Consider the following 16,380-nt stretch of genomic DNA (forward strand, 5'->3'; position numbering starts at 1 on the left):
GACTTGTTCCCAGCATCCTGGGATCATGACCTGAGCTGAAGGCAGACGCTCAACCGCTGAACCACCCACGTGCCCCCCTACTAAAATTTTTCCAAACTCATAATCACCGTAATCATTATGAACTGTTATAACATCTTAACTTGTTATATATTTCCCTTCCCCACTCCAAACTTTATTTTATAAATCAGGAGAGGGAATGGAGAGCCACTCTGGAGCCAAGGGATAAAAGACATTTTACAAAAATGTAACTTTACACAAATGTGATGCCTACAAACTTTGTCTTAAAAGAGTTCATCAAAAGGGTAAACACTGGGATCCCTGGGTGGCGCAGCAGTTTGGCGCCTGCCTTTGGCCCGGGGCGCGATCCTGGAGACCCGGGATCGAATCCCACGTCGGGCTCCCGGTGCATGGAGCCTGCTTCTCCCTCTGCCTGTGTCTCTGCCTCTCTCTCTCTCTGTGACTATAATAAATAAATAAAAAAATTAAAAAAAAAAAAAAAAAAAAAAGGGTAAACACTTAAAGCAGCAGGTTACCTGCTGCATTGGGCTCTCCTGGAAGAAGGAAGACAGTCCAGCCACAATCTCAGGTCTCCTTTTCTTAACTCTCTAATTGGTTAAAAGGCAGGCTCTTGGATATGACCTGGAGCAAGTTACCTAGTCTCTTGCTGTCCCTTGTTATTTCACCTGTAAGTGGGTATAACTATAGTACCAACATCATTTAGTGCTTGTAACAATTAACCCAGATCGTGTAAAATGCATTAACAGTGCCTGGCACATAGTGAGCTCTCAGTGAATGCTGAGTTTTAATCATTATGATTTCCATATGTTATTTAAAAGCATATCCCATACTAATTAATATCCCTGCAACTGTTTTAGTAAAGGAGTTTCTGCCTAACTCCTGGGCCCGATTTTATTATAGATCAACATCTTTCTCCCCATTGGAGGCTGTCTCTGAGCCATCTGAAAACAGATGGATTTTCCCCAAATAGATTCTTTCTGACCATTCCTATTTGCAGTATCTTTTAGAGCAGTTTTAGGTTCCCTTTACCCTTTAGCAAGGGTATGGAGATTTCCTATAAACTCCATGCTTAGACACACGCATAGGGTTCCTCATTATCAGCATCCCCCTCCAGAGGGGTACATTTCTTGCAACTGATGAACCTACACTAACTCATCATAATCTCAAGGGCCCACACTTTACACTACAGTTCACTCTTGGTGTGGTACATTCTATGGGTTTGGATACTTATATATAAAGACCGAATACTCTGTTCCCACTTCAGGTGGGTATGCTGCAGTACAATTCAGACACTAACCATGTGGAGTTAAACTCCACAGGTTTAAGAGTTTGGCCCTTACTTCAGACATCAGCTGCAAATCTCAGAGCCACTTGCTCTTCTGACCCATACATTTGAGGATTTTCATGATCCTCTCGTGTCCAGTAATTGTCTAGAACAAATCAGAATTCATTGAAAGCGCAGTATTTACGATTACTTTTTTTTTTTTTTTTTAATAAAGTCTACCTACACATAGAACAAGGTCTGGAAAGGCCCTGTCCCTCTGGAGTCAGGATGGATCACATCACCCTCCCTGCACATCATGTGTCCACCAGCTAGGGATCCCTCCAAACCTCAATCCAGAGTTTTTACTGGGATTTCATTACATCTGTGCGATTGATTAAATCACTGGCCACAGGACTGAACTTAATCTCCAGTATCCTTCATCTCCCAAACTACCAAACATCTCCATCCTACACCTATCTAGAGGTCTGCCATGAGTCCCTTGTTAGCATAATAAAGACACTCCTATCAGAAAATACCGATAGTTTAGAGGCTCTGTTCCAGGAAGCCAGGGCAAAGACTAGAAATATTCTTTATTGTACCATACATGTATAACTCACACTGAAGCTGCACAGAATTTTAAAATATCATAGTCCTTTATTTTTTTTTACTAAGATATATTAACACTCAGGCACTGGTTACCTTGTGCTGATCAGAACCTCTGCTTGGAACTTACTATCTTTTTTTTTTTTTTTTGGAACTTACTATCTTTAATAATAAGTAACATTGGGTAAATGTTTTGTGATAAATACAGATTAGCAGATAGAATCCCTCAAAACTTGGGGTCTATGAAGAAGAAATAATTAAAGGGATTCTTTTTTTTTTTTTAAGATTTTATTTATTTATTTATGAGAGACAGAGAGAGAGACAGAGGCACAGGAAGAAGCAGAGGGAGAAGCAGGCTCCATGCAGGGAGCCCAATGTGGGACTCAATCCCTGGTCCCCAGGATTCCATGCTGGGCTGAGGCAGTGCTAAAATCCTAAGCCACCAAGGCTGCCCTAAAGGGATGCTGATAGTGGAAAAGTTGGGGAAGACTTAGTTAGGGTGGAAACTTACTAATAGGAAAGACTAATCCCTGAAAATGTGCTCTTGATGAGAAAGAGAGCACAACTTTCCTTCCCCACCTGATCTTTCCTTTCTTTCCTGGGAACAAGATTGGTGCACTTTGACCCACGAGGACACAATGGTCCCATTTCTGCTGTGTAATGTGAAATAATGACATCAGCAGAACTCCCAGGAAAGGTGCAATGTGCTAATGTGAGAGAGAATTTGGGAAGGTCATGCCTTTCCATTTCTCTTCTATGGATGGCATCAGTCCTGGGCATATGATGCTACTGGTCTTGGGTACAAGAAGTTGGTTAGAATCCTGTCAAGTTCAAATGTCTTGTTTTGATGGAAACATCCCATCACACCTTTCTTTCCTGATGTGTTTGCTTTTCCTAACCATGCAAATCTAAAACATGTGTGGGAAGGACACCTGTGTTACATGCATGTGGTTGTGTTGACTTTCTCCTCTGGTCTCCCTGCCTACCACATCTCAGGGCTGGAACATTTGGCTCTATAACTATTTTTATTGAGCTAGACTTTTCACATCCCAAGGAGAATGGGCATCAGGCCTCATTAGGTGCTCTTCAACATGATTGCAACTTCCAGTCCAGTATGTGTTTTAAACCATGTTCCCCGGGATCCCTGGGTGGCGCAGCGGTTTGGCGCCTGCCTTTGGCCCGGGGCGCGATCCTGGAGACCCGGGATCGAATCCCACATCAGGCTCCCGGTGCATGGAGCCTGCTTCTCCCTCTGCCTGTGTCTCTGCGCCTCTCTCTCTCTCTCTCTCTGTGACTATCATAAATAAATAAAAAAATTAAAAAAAAAAATAAATAAACCATGTTCCCCAAAGCTTATTTAGATAAATATTGGTAGCTGCAAAAATGGCCCTCTGCAGGTAGTTAATGAAAAACAGGTAAAACCTGGATTTCAAATCAAAACAGTAGAGCTTTGTTTCATGACAGAGTCTAGAAAGAAACTGTCCAATCTGATCCAGAAGAGAGAGACTTCCTAGGACTGAATGGGCTGTTAAAGAGCTATCCTTTGCCACTCCCTGGCCCCAACTCACTCATGAAAGTATAGGGCCCCTCCTTCACATTTAATGATAATAAAAAATATAACTTGCCAAATCTAATGAGTAGCTATTGAAAAAGCCTGGTAAATCAGAGGCAAAGGGAAAAAGTTTTAGACTGAGAACAAGGAATGTGAAGGGGAGGAGATATAATTTGATTCTCTTGAATGCCTATGTTTTGGTGGATGCAGAGCAGTTGGAAGATGCAAGTATTTTAGCACTGAGCAGTACGATTAATACAGACATAGAGGTCTCACACAAAATAGAAGAGAGTAGTTAAAAGGACAGAAAATTCTCAAGTCTGCCCCTGCCTGCATCATCAGATCTTTGCTCCTTTCATTTTTAACCTTTCGTGTTTGATTAAATACTTCACCTAGGTTCTGGAGCCATGTCTAAATAGAAGTAGTGACAGCCCCATCTGAACAGCATTTACAAAAGAAGAATGCATTAATCAGGTTTTTGAAATGTGTCATGGAGCTCTGAAAAGTCTGGTAGTGGCATTTGAGAATTATCAAAGGAAGCAAGACTCAGAATTAGAAAGCATTTATTTTTTTTTTTATTCGTGAGAGACAGAGAGAGAGAGAGAGAGAGGCAGAGACACAGGCAGAGGGAGAAGCAGGCTCCATGCAGGGAGCTCAATGTGGGACTCGATCCCAGGTCTCCAGGATCACACCCCAGGCCAAAGGCAGCGCTAAACCGCCATGCCACTGGGGCTGCCCAAGGAAGCATTTTTTATTCACTTACTCATTCAACAAATATTTATTAAGATCTACTGTGTGCCAAACACTGTTTTAGGCTCTGGAAATACAGAGAAAGAGAAATTTTATTTTCTTATTATTTTTAAAAAAGATTTAATTTATTTATTCATGAGATACAGAGAAAGAGAGAGAGAGGCAGAGAAGCATGCTCTCCATAGGAAGCCTGATGCGGGACTCTATCCTGGGACTCTGGGATCACGCCCTGGGCTGAAGGCAGGTGCTCAACTGTTGAACCACCCAGGCTTCCCAAGAAAGAGAAATTTTAAAAACATGGAGCTTATATGCCTCTGATTTTGTTAGGGAATATGGCTAATAAACAAAGAAATAAACATATAAGATATAAAGTCAGTTTTAAGTACTCTGGAGAAAAGCAAAGGTAGATAATGACAGTGACAGGGAATATGGTTTTCTGCTGAGATATGTGAGCAGAGGTCAACATGGAGTGAGGGAGTGAGCTGGGGGAGTATCTTGGGGAAGAGCATACAGGCGAGGGAACAGCAGGTGTAGCCTGAGGCAAGGTATATTTGAAGAGCAGTAAGAAAACTCCCAAAGGGTGATAGGAGGGGGACAAGGAGATTCAGATAGGTATTACATTTTGGGGGGAATCCTCTAGGGCCACAAAGAATCTTAATAGTTCCAATAGCCTTTGTATAAACTCTTCAAGGAGTTTCCATTATGTAGGTTTACTTTACATTAGGAAGAATTCTTAGATTTGTGGCAACTTACTGTTAGGATTGTCACTTCCCAAACACACACTTACACGAAACTCATAAAATAAGGCCTATTGCCATCATGTTACGTGGGCATTAATGGCTTTGGCCACAGATGCAAAAAATGTTCTTTCTGTAATATTGCAAACAGTAAATGTCCCTCTTCTTGATCCCTCGTGGGTGGAATTCCATTCCCATAGAAGTGATGTGGGAGGAGAGTGGGTGTCACCATGGTAATCCCAACATCCTGCCAAACCAGCACCATTTTCTAGCCAGGTACCCATTTCAGAAGATATGGACGATGCCAGACTCCCCAGTTCAGTGAGCCAGGTTCCCTATATCTTCCATAGTTAGAGAGCAGATCCCTTCGACAGAGGTATCTCTTCTAGAAGATGAAGTTAGATATGTACTTCATCTAACTAAGGATGTGGCCGCTATAGCCGCCCTAGTCTTCAACTCTTCGTGGCTCTTGGCCAAGAAGAGAGTTTGGTCAAGAACTCTTAGCTAAGTTAAACCTGACTTGGATTATTGAGGGAATATGTAATCCTCAGATACTGGTGCTAAATAACTCAAAACAAGATGAATATAAATTGTTTATAATCTGCTTCAAACAAATAATGAAAATTATTCTGAGAAAGAAGTTTGTATCGATAAAGACTTTCTGGGGGCCCAGTGTTTCAGACTCAACCCAGATAGTTAGGTTTGCTGCCTTTGCCAGAGAACCCCTAAACACTTGGAGAGACAGGAAGAAAGACCTAACGAAATCACTGAAAATATCTCAGGTTTACCAGTCGTCCATCTGGGCTTCTGGAACCAACTTTGAAAGACTGGGGTAGCCTGTGGTGCTGAATGTGGCCACCAAAATATTTCTAACATCTTTCACATCTTCCAGAATTCAGTGGTCACTTTGTTTTCTGGACTACTGATGTCTGAAGGGAGCGATTTCATCAAACAGCCAATTGTCTTATGTAGGCCTTGGAAAAATCCCACACCTTGGGACGTCATCGTTTTCCTTCCATTTTCTTCCAGCAAACTCATTCACATTCTGCAGTTATTTATTAAGCCACTATCTGAAGACTAAGTACTGGGCTGGATCTGGATATATCATAGTGAGTAAAATAAAAGGTCTCTGCCCCCTGGAATTTAATATTAGAGGAGGTGGAGACAGAGATAGAAACAGAGAGTGCTGAGCTCCCTAAGGGGGAAGGATGGCTGGGATGGAGACCAAGAGGAGAGGACCCATTTGGGTCCAGGGGCCAGGGCTGGCTTGTCAGAGAAGATAGCCTTTAAGCAGTGGAGTGAAGGGCAGGAACATTCCAGATAGAGAGAACAGCATGAACAAAGCCATTAAGATGAGGAAGAATGCAATATGCCTCAGCGGGGCTCTCAGAAAACTGAAGTGTGCCAAAGGGGAGAGTAGCTCTGGGTTAGGGCAAAGAGGGAGCCTGGGCCCAGCCACGCAGGGCCAGCACCGTGGGGACCAATGCCACAGACCCCTCGGCTATGGTGTGAGAGGTGGTGGGGTGGGTAAGGAAGTAGGGAGACTACTGAAGATGTCATGTCCAGGAGAATGGTGATGATGACTTGGGTGGCAGTAGGGAAAAGAAGATGGGGACAAGTGCATGGAATATCTTTCTGAGGTTGCTGATGGATTGAATGTGCAGGGAAAGAGAGATGCATCCGAGGAGATGCCCAGTTTGTGGAGGTTGGTGGTGCCCTTTAGAGGCAGAAGGGCAAATTGAGGATAAGCTCAGAGACTTATCCCCAGTTGTTTGAAGGGACTGCCCATGTTCAAATCTTCAAGGTCACGAGCCCAGGTGACCTTGGACAAGCCTCTGACCTTTCTGTGTCTTCTCCCTCCTCCAAGTGGGGGTCCTGATAGTACCGACCTCGTAGGGTGGTCTTTGAGGATTAAATACGCGGATATGGGTAAAACATAGGTAAATACCATGTAATTGTTACATGGGGGAGGAAGTCAGCTTGGAAGGAAATAATGGATATGTGAGGCATAAAAGCAGATGCATCAAGTAGATGTTTGCTGCATAAGACCACCAGTCAAAATAGAAGTCTGGGCTGGATTTACAAATGTGAGAGTTGTTTGCATATAGCCCAAGGGAAGGCAGAAATAACCCCCAGCAGGATTAGAGGGAAAGCAAGGAGATTTTCCATTTTAGAAGTATCTATTCTGAGGTCAGGCAAAGGGGATGGGCTGACAAAGAATAAATTCAAGCTGGGGTGGCAAGAAGAAACCCCAGGTAGGGGCCCAGGAGCCAAACTGAGAAGGCACAAGTCTGGCTGGGTTGACCGTGAGTGACACATGCTTCTAAGAGGTCAGGGTTTCTTCTGATTGTAATCTCTTTCATGGAAAACACAACCCAAATAGCTTGTGTGTCCCTATTGTCCCAAATTTCGGAATCACAGTGGTCTCTTAGTCCAGCCCAATACCCTCCTCTGATACCATATTCCAGTGCTCTTGCTCTGAGGCTCCCCTGATGAAATAATTGTATTTTAAAAAGAACAGAAGGGGAGCATGGATCTTTCCTCATTTGAGTGAAACAAGAGGAAATGCACACATTTCCTCTGGACCTCTTGGAAGTGCTTCACATGAGGCCATGATGTCACTAGCTTCTCTCGCTTCCATCAGGCACCTGAGGCTGCCAATCCCTGCTTTTCTCACCCCCTGCTTCTCTTCGCTGCCCCTGGGTGGAAAGCATGCCTGCAGCGGTGATGGGGAGCCTTCTGTTTGCAGTGAGCTATTCACACCAGCCTGTGGGAGAAGCTGAGGTCCCCCGTGTTCGCCCTGGAGGACCAGAGTGGTGAGCAGTCCTTGCCTCTGGCATCTTACCTGTTGTTTCCTGGGGCTGCCATAACAGTGTTTCACAAACGGTGTTTTCAAACGAGAGAAATGTATTCTCTCACACTTGGAGGCTGGCAGTCTGAAAGCGAGGTGTTGGGAGGGCCATGCTTCCTCTGAAACCTGTGAGGAAGTCCTTCCTCACCTCCTCCAGCTTCTGGTGATTTGCTGGCAATCTTCAGAGTTCCTTGGCTTGCAGCTACACAGCCCTGATCTCTGCCTTTATGGTCACATCCACTCCTGGGTGTCTCTGTCTTCACATGGTTGTCTTCTAAGGATACCAGTCGTGTTGGAGTAGGGGCCTGTGTCACTCCTCAGCCTAACTAATTACATTTCAATAAACTTATATCCAAATAAGGTCACATTGTACAGTATTGTGGGCTATGCCTGCCATATATCTTTTTGGAGGGTCACAATTCAGCCCCTAACACTTGCCTCCCTTGGCCATATTCTATAGCAGGGCCTTTTTTTACAAAATGCTTTCTTTGCTTTGGAAAACCACCTCTTACCTGAAAAATTGAGTGAGAAGTCTCACAACTTCCAAGTTAATAAATATGTGTGTGTGTGTATATATATATATGTATATATATATATATATATATATATATATTCTTTTTTTTTTGTAGTCTACTCCATTTTTCCTTCTATCATAAACCTTCACGACCCAACAGACTATTTAGACATTGAGCAGAGAGTGATCATTTTTCCCCAGCTCTTTAAGAGTTCCTAAGTCCTGGAGCTTTATATGAAGTATTGATTTGAAAGCTTAATTTTTGGATAGGGCCTTTACAGGACTTTATGAAGTGATGACTGATTTAGCTTTACCTCACCCTCAAGATGTACCTACAGCAGCAGATGTTCTTGCTGTAAAGCATTTGGCTTTAAATACATTTCTTTTCAACAAGGTTGGCACCTTGTGTTTTTCTCTTTCATTCATTCTTCTGAATATAAGTGTTTTAACTTCTTGCAAGCCCCATATACTTTGCATGAAAAAATGAGTGCAACCAGCCTTCATATGGCCAAGGACAGATAGATCTCTCTTCAGGGGGTGGCAGCAGACAGCTCAGCAGGCCCCCACTGGGTCACACCAATGGCTTCAAGGCATCAGGTGCTCTGAGTGATCTCCAAAGGATAGTTTTAGAAGGTCAGACAGAACTCTATTGACATGAAGATGGTTCAAATGAGATGCAGCCCAGCTTAGTAATCAGGAGCAGAGGCTGAGGAGAATGACCATTTGCTGGCTGTGTGAACTTGGGCAAATTACTTAAGCATCAGTTGCATCATGGTCTGTAAGTAGAGTGTATTACATCTGCCTTACAAGTGTACTGTGAGGATTGAATAAGCTCAATGCAGGAAATGTGCTTAGCACAGGACTTGGCATACAGTAAGAAGCAACAATTTTTTAAAAAAGATTTTACTTATTTATTCAGAGAGAGGGTAGAGGGAGGAGCAGAGGGGGAGGGAAAGGAAGAGGGAAGGAATCCCAAGCAGACTTCTCGCTGAGAAGGAAGCCTGATGCAGGGCTCAGCTTGGGACCCTGAGCTAAAACCAATAGTCAGACACTCAACTGACTGAGGCGCCCAGGCACTGCAAATAACAACAATTATTAATGTCAAGAGCTTCTGTTAGTCCCCTCCCCCTTTAATTTAGACATTCCTTGCTTTAATTTATTTTCCAACTGGTTTCAGGATCATTGTCCCTTTGGGGGCATCTGAAGGTCACGTCACGTTTGAGAAAAGGAAAGCAACCAAGTGTTTAAGGGATGCAGATGGACATCCGATCAAACGTAATTTTTTTTGGAAAAATAAAACTTTGCTAAGTATTTGTGTCCTACACTAGCATGACACTTTGTTAGGGTGTTAGGGTTAGTGCAAAAAGAGGAGGTCAAGCATTGATTAGTAATTTAAGTGTTAAAGAAGGAAGCCTGCAATGAAGCAGGCCGCGCAAATAGTTTTGTCTGTAAAAATGCCAGCATTCCTGAAACAATGAGCTCATCATCAAATTCTTCTTCCACCTCCCATAAAAGAATCTATGACTTATTTACTCATTTTGCTTTGGTTTTCTGGGCAGCTGAGAATGGAATAGAGCAGCAGTTCTCAAACTTGAGCATGCATTAGAATCCTCTGGAGGACTTGTTAAAACACAGATCCTGAGTCTTGGCCCCAGAGCTGTCGTTTCATTAAGACTTGGATGGGACCTGAGAATTTGCATGTCTGACAAGTTCCCAGGTAATGCTGACATGGCTGACCCAGTATCTATACTTCAAGAACCACTAATGTGGAATCCTGTGAAGCATTGTGATATGATAGAGAGCACAGGGCATTTTAGACACAAGCAGGTGGGTTCGCATTCTCAGGCCATCCTTAGTAGCAGAGCCATATTAAGCAAATAATTTCTCTGAAATCAAGTTTTTTCCATTTTAAATGAGAATAATAAAATCTACTTTGTTAATGTCATTGTAAGACTGAAATAGGTTGTCTATAAAGCCCTTTGTTCAGAGCCTGGCGTGTGCTAGTTTAAAAGCTTCTATTCATGGGCAGCCCCGGGTGGCTCAGCAGTTTAGCGCCTGCCTTTGGCCTAAGGTGTGATCCTGGAGACCTGGGATTGAGTCCCACGTTGGGCTCCCTGCATGGAGCCTGCTTCTCCCTCTGCCTCTCTCTTTCTCTGTGTGTCTCTCATGAATAAATAAATAAAATCTTTAAAAATAAATAAATAAAAGATTCTATTCATTTCTTTACTATAAGATTTTTTTTCATAGTTCATGTAGATATTTTTGAATATTCTGGGTAACCAAGTCTATCAAATGAATAATACTGTTTATTTAAATGACTGAAACAGTCTTAAAATTTTCATCAAGATTCTGCTTCAGAATTTCCAAGCCGTTTTTCAAACTGGGGTGTGTGTATGTGTGTGTATGTGTGGCTTTTTTCTTTTAATTAAACAAACAGTTCCTGCCCATTTAATTCTTACTAGGTGGCAAATTACATAACACACTGGGAATTTCAACCTTCTCTAATTTTGCGCGTAGGAATTTAGCATATTTTGATGTGTAGGTAGTAGAGGGCAATGAAGGTCATGGCTAGAATGGAAATCCTTTTCATGAGCAGTTGGAATCTGACTGCAATTTTGTCTTCTTGGATTTAGCAGCAACCATGTAAATACCTGGGTAGCACAAAATCACCAGGGAACTTCTTAAACAGATAGAGACCACCTTAACACCTTATTTCTGAAGAACGTGTTCAATATGTCTAATGCAGGATTTGATTCATATGCATTTTAAAGAATTCCCCTGGGTACAGACACTACAATTCAAGGAAGACTAGGAGTGGGCTGGAATGGTCATGATTGCATTCAAATACAGATTTTACTGCCTACCTAGCTTATGTGGGCTTGAGCAAATTCTCCAATCTTCCTGAACCTTGGTGTTTTACATGTGAAATGGGTTGCTCTACTCATCGGGGCTGTTGTGCAGGTTACACTAACCCATATGAAGTGTCTTGCGTGGTTCTAGGCATGAAGTACTTAAATGCTTTAATACTGTGGTGGTTCTTTTAAAACGCCAGACACATAAGGTGGACAAATAAATCAACACAAAAGTTCCGAGATGGATGGAACTGAAATGAAGCCAATTGACTCTGTGAATCCGTAAAATATTTATTAAGCCTCAGAGAAAGAGGATTCTCTGAAGATTATGTGGAAAGTGACTGATTTCTTACAGGTGCCTTTAGATCAGACACATTTACAACTAGTTTTTGAACTGTTAAATCATTCTTATAGAATTCAAGCTATTTTGGTTGTATTGGAGCAAATTGTTCAACTTAATCTATTGAATCAGCAGATTATCATTTTTTACTGTGCCAGAACATTTGTTTTCCATTCACTTTAATGTGACAAGATAATGTCCTGTCATGAAAATATTAAGCACTTCAAGAGAGCCTAAATGAAGCCATATAAGCACAAGACAGCAGAGCCAATATTGTTCAGTAGCAGGGTAGGAAAATCAGTTTAGAAAGAAAACAATATTACTGTAGAAACATGTTCTTATTCCAAGAGTAGGAAATTCCATATAAATTCATGTTCACTTGTATTTGTCTCAGCACCTTTGTGGTTGTTCTATAGTTTCCTAACTAGTTTTAAGATATTTTATTCTTCATAAGATGGTTTTCCCAGCTTACTGACATGTTTCTAATTTGTGTGTTTAAAATTAGTATCATGGCACTTTTCATTTCCATACTGTTCCTGAAGATCTATGCAAATGGAGCTTTCAAAAGGGAATTTATCAGCTGCAACTGCACACCTGTTAAACAAAGCTCAAGAACAGGCAGTCCTAATGGGGTTTTCATTGTGGATCCTTTGGTGTAGGGTTCCCTAAGGACAATGGTCAGCATTAATTAAAACATCCTAAAAGAAAAAAAAAATAACCTGAAGTCTGTAAACCGCAGTTGCTTCTGTGTGAGGTGCAGTGAAGAGCTTTGAGTTATCACTTGAAAACAATGATACAGGAAATTCTCACTTTCTAATTGCTTTCATGCAGATGCCGCTTTAAAGTAAATATTCTTCAGAGTCACTGGGATTAACACAATTTATTGCTTTAGAGAATAAATGTTTTCTATTTCTAATTTGTTACACAAGAGGGGGGAGGAGAGGCCTCTTTGTGTATGTGGCAAATGTCATATTGCCTGCATGTCTGGGAACAGGAGAGTCTCTTGAACCTTGACTCCTTAAGGGAAAGAAAATGTCGCAAATTATGGGTTATGCTTCTAGCATGCATGTGCAAATTCGAACTAGTGGCACTTTCAAATATTTTCTTCCAGGGTGGACACCGAGGGACAATACACGATTACCCGGGCTTCAGCCCATCAGTGGATGCTGAAGCCATTCGCAAAGCAATCAGAGGAATTGGTGAGTACTGCTTCGCAATTCCTCTCTTCATGTTGAAGCAAATCAGGAAAGTTAGAATTTAAAAGTGCATTGGTTCAGTTTGCCCAAGTTGGCTTACTTGACTAGAGAAATTATAAGGGACTTTTAAAAACTGTGAAGTAGTGGGGTGCCTGGGTGGCTCATTGGATTAAGCATCTGAGTCTTGATTTCAGCTCAGGTCATGAGCTTGGGGTCTTGAGATCAAGCCCTGTGTCAGGCTCCACACTGGATGTGGAACCTGCTTAAGATTCTCTCTTCCTCACCCTCTGCCCCTCCTTGACCCCCTCTAAAAATAAGTAAATAAAAATTGTGAAATAAGGAGGAAAAATGCATAAGGCACCGAGTTTTATTAAATCTTAATATTTGCCACGTTTACTTCCTATGAAATAGTATATCACCATCACTGGTACCAACAGGAGTGATCATCATAATAAATTATTATAGATAACATTCCTGCTGATTCTTCCTGGACCTCTTTCCCACCCCATTTCCTAGGGATAAAACACCATCCTAAAGTAGAGTTTATTCCCATGAAGCTTTTAGTTCCTTAACTACATGTGTACGTACATATTGTTTTGCACGGTCTCTAACAGTATAAACTGGAATGATACTGTGTGTTGTAAGTACATTCTTCTGCAACTTCTTTTTATCCCTTAACGTTTTGTTTTTGAAATTTATCCATGTTGCTCTGTTTAGCTATATTTCATTAACTTTACTTTCATAGTAGTCTATTGAATTATTATAAGATGGGATATTGGTGGAACATGTAAATTGCCTACAATTTTTTCTATTATAATATAAAAATGCTGCATTGAACATTTCTGCTTGTGTCTTGTTGTTTGCTAGCATTTCTTTAGAATATAACAAATGGAATTTCTAGGTTGAAGGTGTTCACCTTCAAATTAACTAGAAATTTTGCCAAACTGCTGTCTGAAATGAATATGCAAGTGAGCATTCCTCCTGACAGTACATGAGACTTACCCTTGCTCCCTATTCTCACCAGTACTTGCTAAGGTCACACTATTCTGATTCCCAATTGAGTAGGTCTTCAGTTGTATCTCATCCTGTATGTGTGTTTGCTTCCTCTCTCCTCCCTATCCACCATGACTGATATGGCAGTCTCCTCCTTTCTTGTTCATTTGCTCCTTCAATGAATTATGTCTTCATGTCTTGGATTGTCTTCTTCATGATTGGCAAGATTGTTTTGCAAATTCTGGGTACAAACTTAAAAAAAAATTACAATCCATGAAAATAACTTCTCCCAGTCTGTGTTTTTCTTTTAACATTGGTTATATGACTTATATTGCATAGAAATTTTAAATTTCAGTGAAATCAGATTTGCCAGTATTTTTCCTATGTATTTTTTTTGTAATGAGCTCATAAAGATATTCTCCTGTATTTTCTCCCCAAAGTTTTACAATCTTATTTTTCGCTTTGAGATTTTCAGTCTACCTGGAATTAATGCTTGTGTAAGTTATTTAAAGGTATCTAATTTTATTTTCTCTCATGTGGCCAGTTGATTGTCCCAGCACAATTTATCAAATAACACATCTTTTGCACACTGATTTGTAATGCTGCTTTCTTTTTTTTTTTTTTTTTAATTTATTTATGATAGTCACAGAGAGAGAGAGAGAGAGAGAGAGGCAGAGACACAGGCTGAGGAAGAAGCAGGCTCCATGCACCGGGAGCCCGATGTGGGATTCGATCCCGGGTCTCCAGGATCACGCCCTGGGCCAAAGGCAGGCGCCAAACCGTTGCGCCACCCAGGGATCCCTGTAATGCTGCTTTCATCTTGAAAGTTTCTCTATGTTTCTGCTCTGTTATGCTCCATTGGTCTGTTTGCCTATCCTGTCTCAATACCACATTGTCATAATTACTATTCTAATTTTATAATTAGTGTCTAGCAAGAGGAAAGCTTTTCTTGGCCCTTTGCCCTCCACTCTGAATTTTAGGGTCAGTTTGTCAATTCCATGAAACCTCTTAGGGGTTTTATATCAGTATAATATTATCTTATTTCTGTCTGTTTGGGTTTATATTTTTTCTGTCTTTAAATGGCAGTTATTTTTTCATTTATCTCTATGCCTTCCCTACTTATGCTCAATGTTGAGTAGACTGTTCCATGAGGCTAATGTCAAATTGAATGAAATAATAGTCTTACATTCCATTTCTTTTATTAATACTATGTTTCTTCACAAACTTTTGCATTTTGGGTTGCAGACCTGATTTGAGATGCTTATGAGGACCATTACTGATGTGTTCTCAGTCCAGAGCCAGGTGTCATAATGGTATTTGCATTAGGGATGTGTCAGATCCAGTCTCTGAACCATGAGGCAGCTTGTTTTAATTTTTGGTCTTGAGCATGTATAAAACTAAGAGGTGAAAAACCTCCTAGCATGCAAACTTCATGCAGCTGCCAGTAGTAGTAGTTACTTTTGAAGTCTAGGGGCAAAGGGCATACAGATGCAGAGAACGGGTAGAAAATTAGAACAGAGACTTCAGGCAGGAGCTAGACCCTGATGAGCAGGTGTATGAGCTAAGGGGCTTGAGCTTCATCCTGAAGGTTATAGAGAGCCATTAGGATTTCAGCCAAGGGATTGACATGATCAGGCACATTTTAAAGAATTAGTGAGGCAGTAATGTATGATATGAATTGTAAGGTGGCCAAATCAGGAGGCTATTGAAGTTTCTAGGTGAAATATGATGTGTACACAGGGGCAGAGACGAGGACAGATTCAAGAAATGCAGATGATTGCTACAATGTAGGGAGGGAAGAAAAGAAAGGAGTACAGGATGACAGCCAGGATTTTTGGTTAGATGGCTGTATCTGTAGTGATGTCATTGATAAGGGAACATAGAATGAGAGACGAGTGACAGAGGAAAGAGAATGAGAATGAATTCAACCCGAATTTTTCCCTTCCTCTATGCATTGGTTTCAAACGATTCATCATGTTTTCTTTTGTTCACAACAGATATTAAGCATCTTTGGGTTGATGGTGAGTAAAATTACTTTCGTTTCATTTAGGAACCGAAGAGAAAACGCTCATCAGCATTCTGACTGAAAGGACGAATGCACAGCGCCAGCTGATTGTTCGGGAATATCAAGCAGCATATGGGAAGGTACAATTTGATTAACATAACAGCCAGTAAAGAGCTAATCACTATGGATCAGGGATGCTCCTGTGTGATTACACCCATGGATCTTTTGTTTCAGGCCGAGTATAACAGAAAGTACCTTGTGTATCCAGTCAATAGCCTGGAGTTTGAGTCCTGGTTTGGCCCTTAACAGGCTGAATGGGCTTGCTCATGTTATTTGATCTGCCTAGGCCTTAATTTTTTCACCTGTTGAATAAGGAGGGTTGTCCTAGACCAGTGGCTTTAAACTGGAATGATTCTGCTCCCCAAGGGATATTTGGCAATATCTTTGATTATCAAGTGGGGGGGGGGGGATGTTTTTGGAATCAGTGGGTGGAGGTTAGGGATACTGCTAAAGATCCTGTGATGCACAAGATGGACCACACAGCAAAAGAATTATCTGGCCAATTATCTGATAGACCCTGTCTTAGATCATCTTTGATTTCTCTTCTTACTTTTTTTTTTTAAGTTTCTTTTCTTTTTCTTTTTTTAATTTTTATTTATTTATGATAGTCAAACACAGAGAGAGAGAGGCAGAGGCACAGGCAGA

The 16,380-nt window shown here is 41.3% G+C and overlaps 1 protein-coding gene across 2 annotated transcripts in view; it reads left to right on the top strand.

Annotated features, from left to right (window-relative positions):
- The window catches only part of ANXA3 (annexin A3), a 47,834-nt gene that overhangs the window by 4,242 nt on the left and 27,212 nt on the right, over positions 1–16,380 (top strand). For both annotated transcript variants that reach the window (XM_041759750.1, XM_041759751.1), the window contains exons 3-4: positions 12,593–12,680; positions 15,721–15,815. In XM_041759750.1, coding sequence (XP_041615684.1) covers positions 12,593–12,680; positions 15,721–15,815 — 183 coding nt within the window. The remainder of the gene's footprint in view (positions 1–12,592; positions 12,681–15,720; positions 15,816–16,380) is intronic.

The sequence above is a fragment of the Vulpes lagopus genome, chromosome 6, assembly GCF_018345385.1.
Source record: "Vulpes lagopus strain Blue_001 chromosome 6, ASM1834538v1, whole genome shotgun sequence".
NCBI classification, from domain to species: Eukaryota; Metazoa; Chordata; class Mammalia; order Carnivora; family Canidae; genus Vulpes; species Vulpes lagopus.